This window comes from Neopelma chrysocephalum, unplaced genomic scaffold (genome assembly GCF_003984885.1).
Source record: "Neopelma chrysocephalum unplaced genomic scaffold, ASM398488v2 Primary Assembly neopelma1_95804, whole genome shotgun sequence".
Taxonomy (NCBI): Eukaryota; Metazoa; Chordata; class Aves; order Passeriformes; family Pipridae; genus Neopelma; species Neopelma chrysocephalum.
Window position 1 is genome coordinate 6,121 of NW_020924465.1, and position 473 is coordinate 6,593.

Below are 473 nucleotides of genomic sequence, written 5' to 3' on the forward strand. Positions count from 1 at the left end.
CCCCTTTTCTCTCACTTTTATCCCCTTTTATTGCAGTTTTATCCCCTTTTATCCTCTTTTCTCCCAATTTTATCCCCTTTTACCCCCTTTTCTCCCCTTTTTTCCATTTTCTCCCACTTTTACCCCCTTTTCTCCCCATTTCTCCCCCTTTTCTCCCACTTTTATCCCCTTTTATTGCAGTTTTATCCCCTTTTCTCCCACTTTTCTCCCATTTTATCCCAGTTTTATCCCCATTTTCCCCCCTTTTCTCCCCTTTTATTGCGTTTTTACCCCCTTTTCTCCCCATTTTACCCACTTTTACCCCCATTTCTCCTCATTTTATCCCCTTTTCTCTGAGTTTTATCCCATTTTATATAATTTTTATCCTATTTTCTCCCTCCTTTAGTCCCCCCACGGTGTCACAGTGGCCGTGGACTCCTGACCCCCCTGGCCCCGTTTTAGCCCTTTTTCTCCCCATTTTATCCCCTTTTCTC

General features: G+C 43.3%; 1 protein-coding gene across 1 annotated transcript in view; it reads left to right on the forward strand.

Annotated features, from left to right (window-relative positions):
* The window catches only part of LOC113981000 (proteasome subunit beta type-5-like), a 1,711-nt gene extending 1,290 nt beyond the window's left edge, over positions 1–421 (forward strand). Inside the window, exon 2 of the mRNA XM_027708233.1 lies at positions 386–421. Within this exon, the coding sequence (XP_027564034.1) occupies positions 386–421 (36 nt within the window). The remainder of the gene's footprint in view (positions 1–385) is intronic.
* Positions 422–473: the final 52 nt, after the last annotated feature.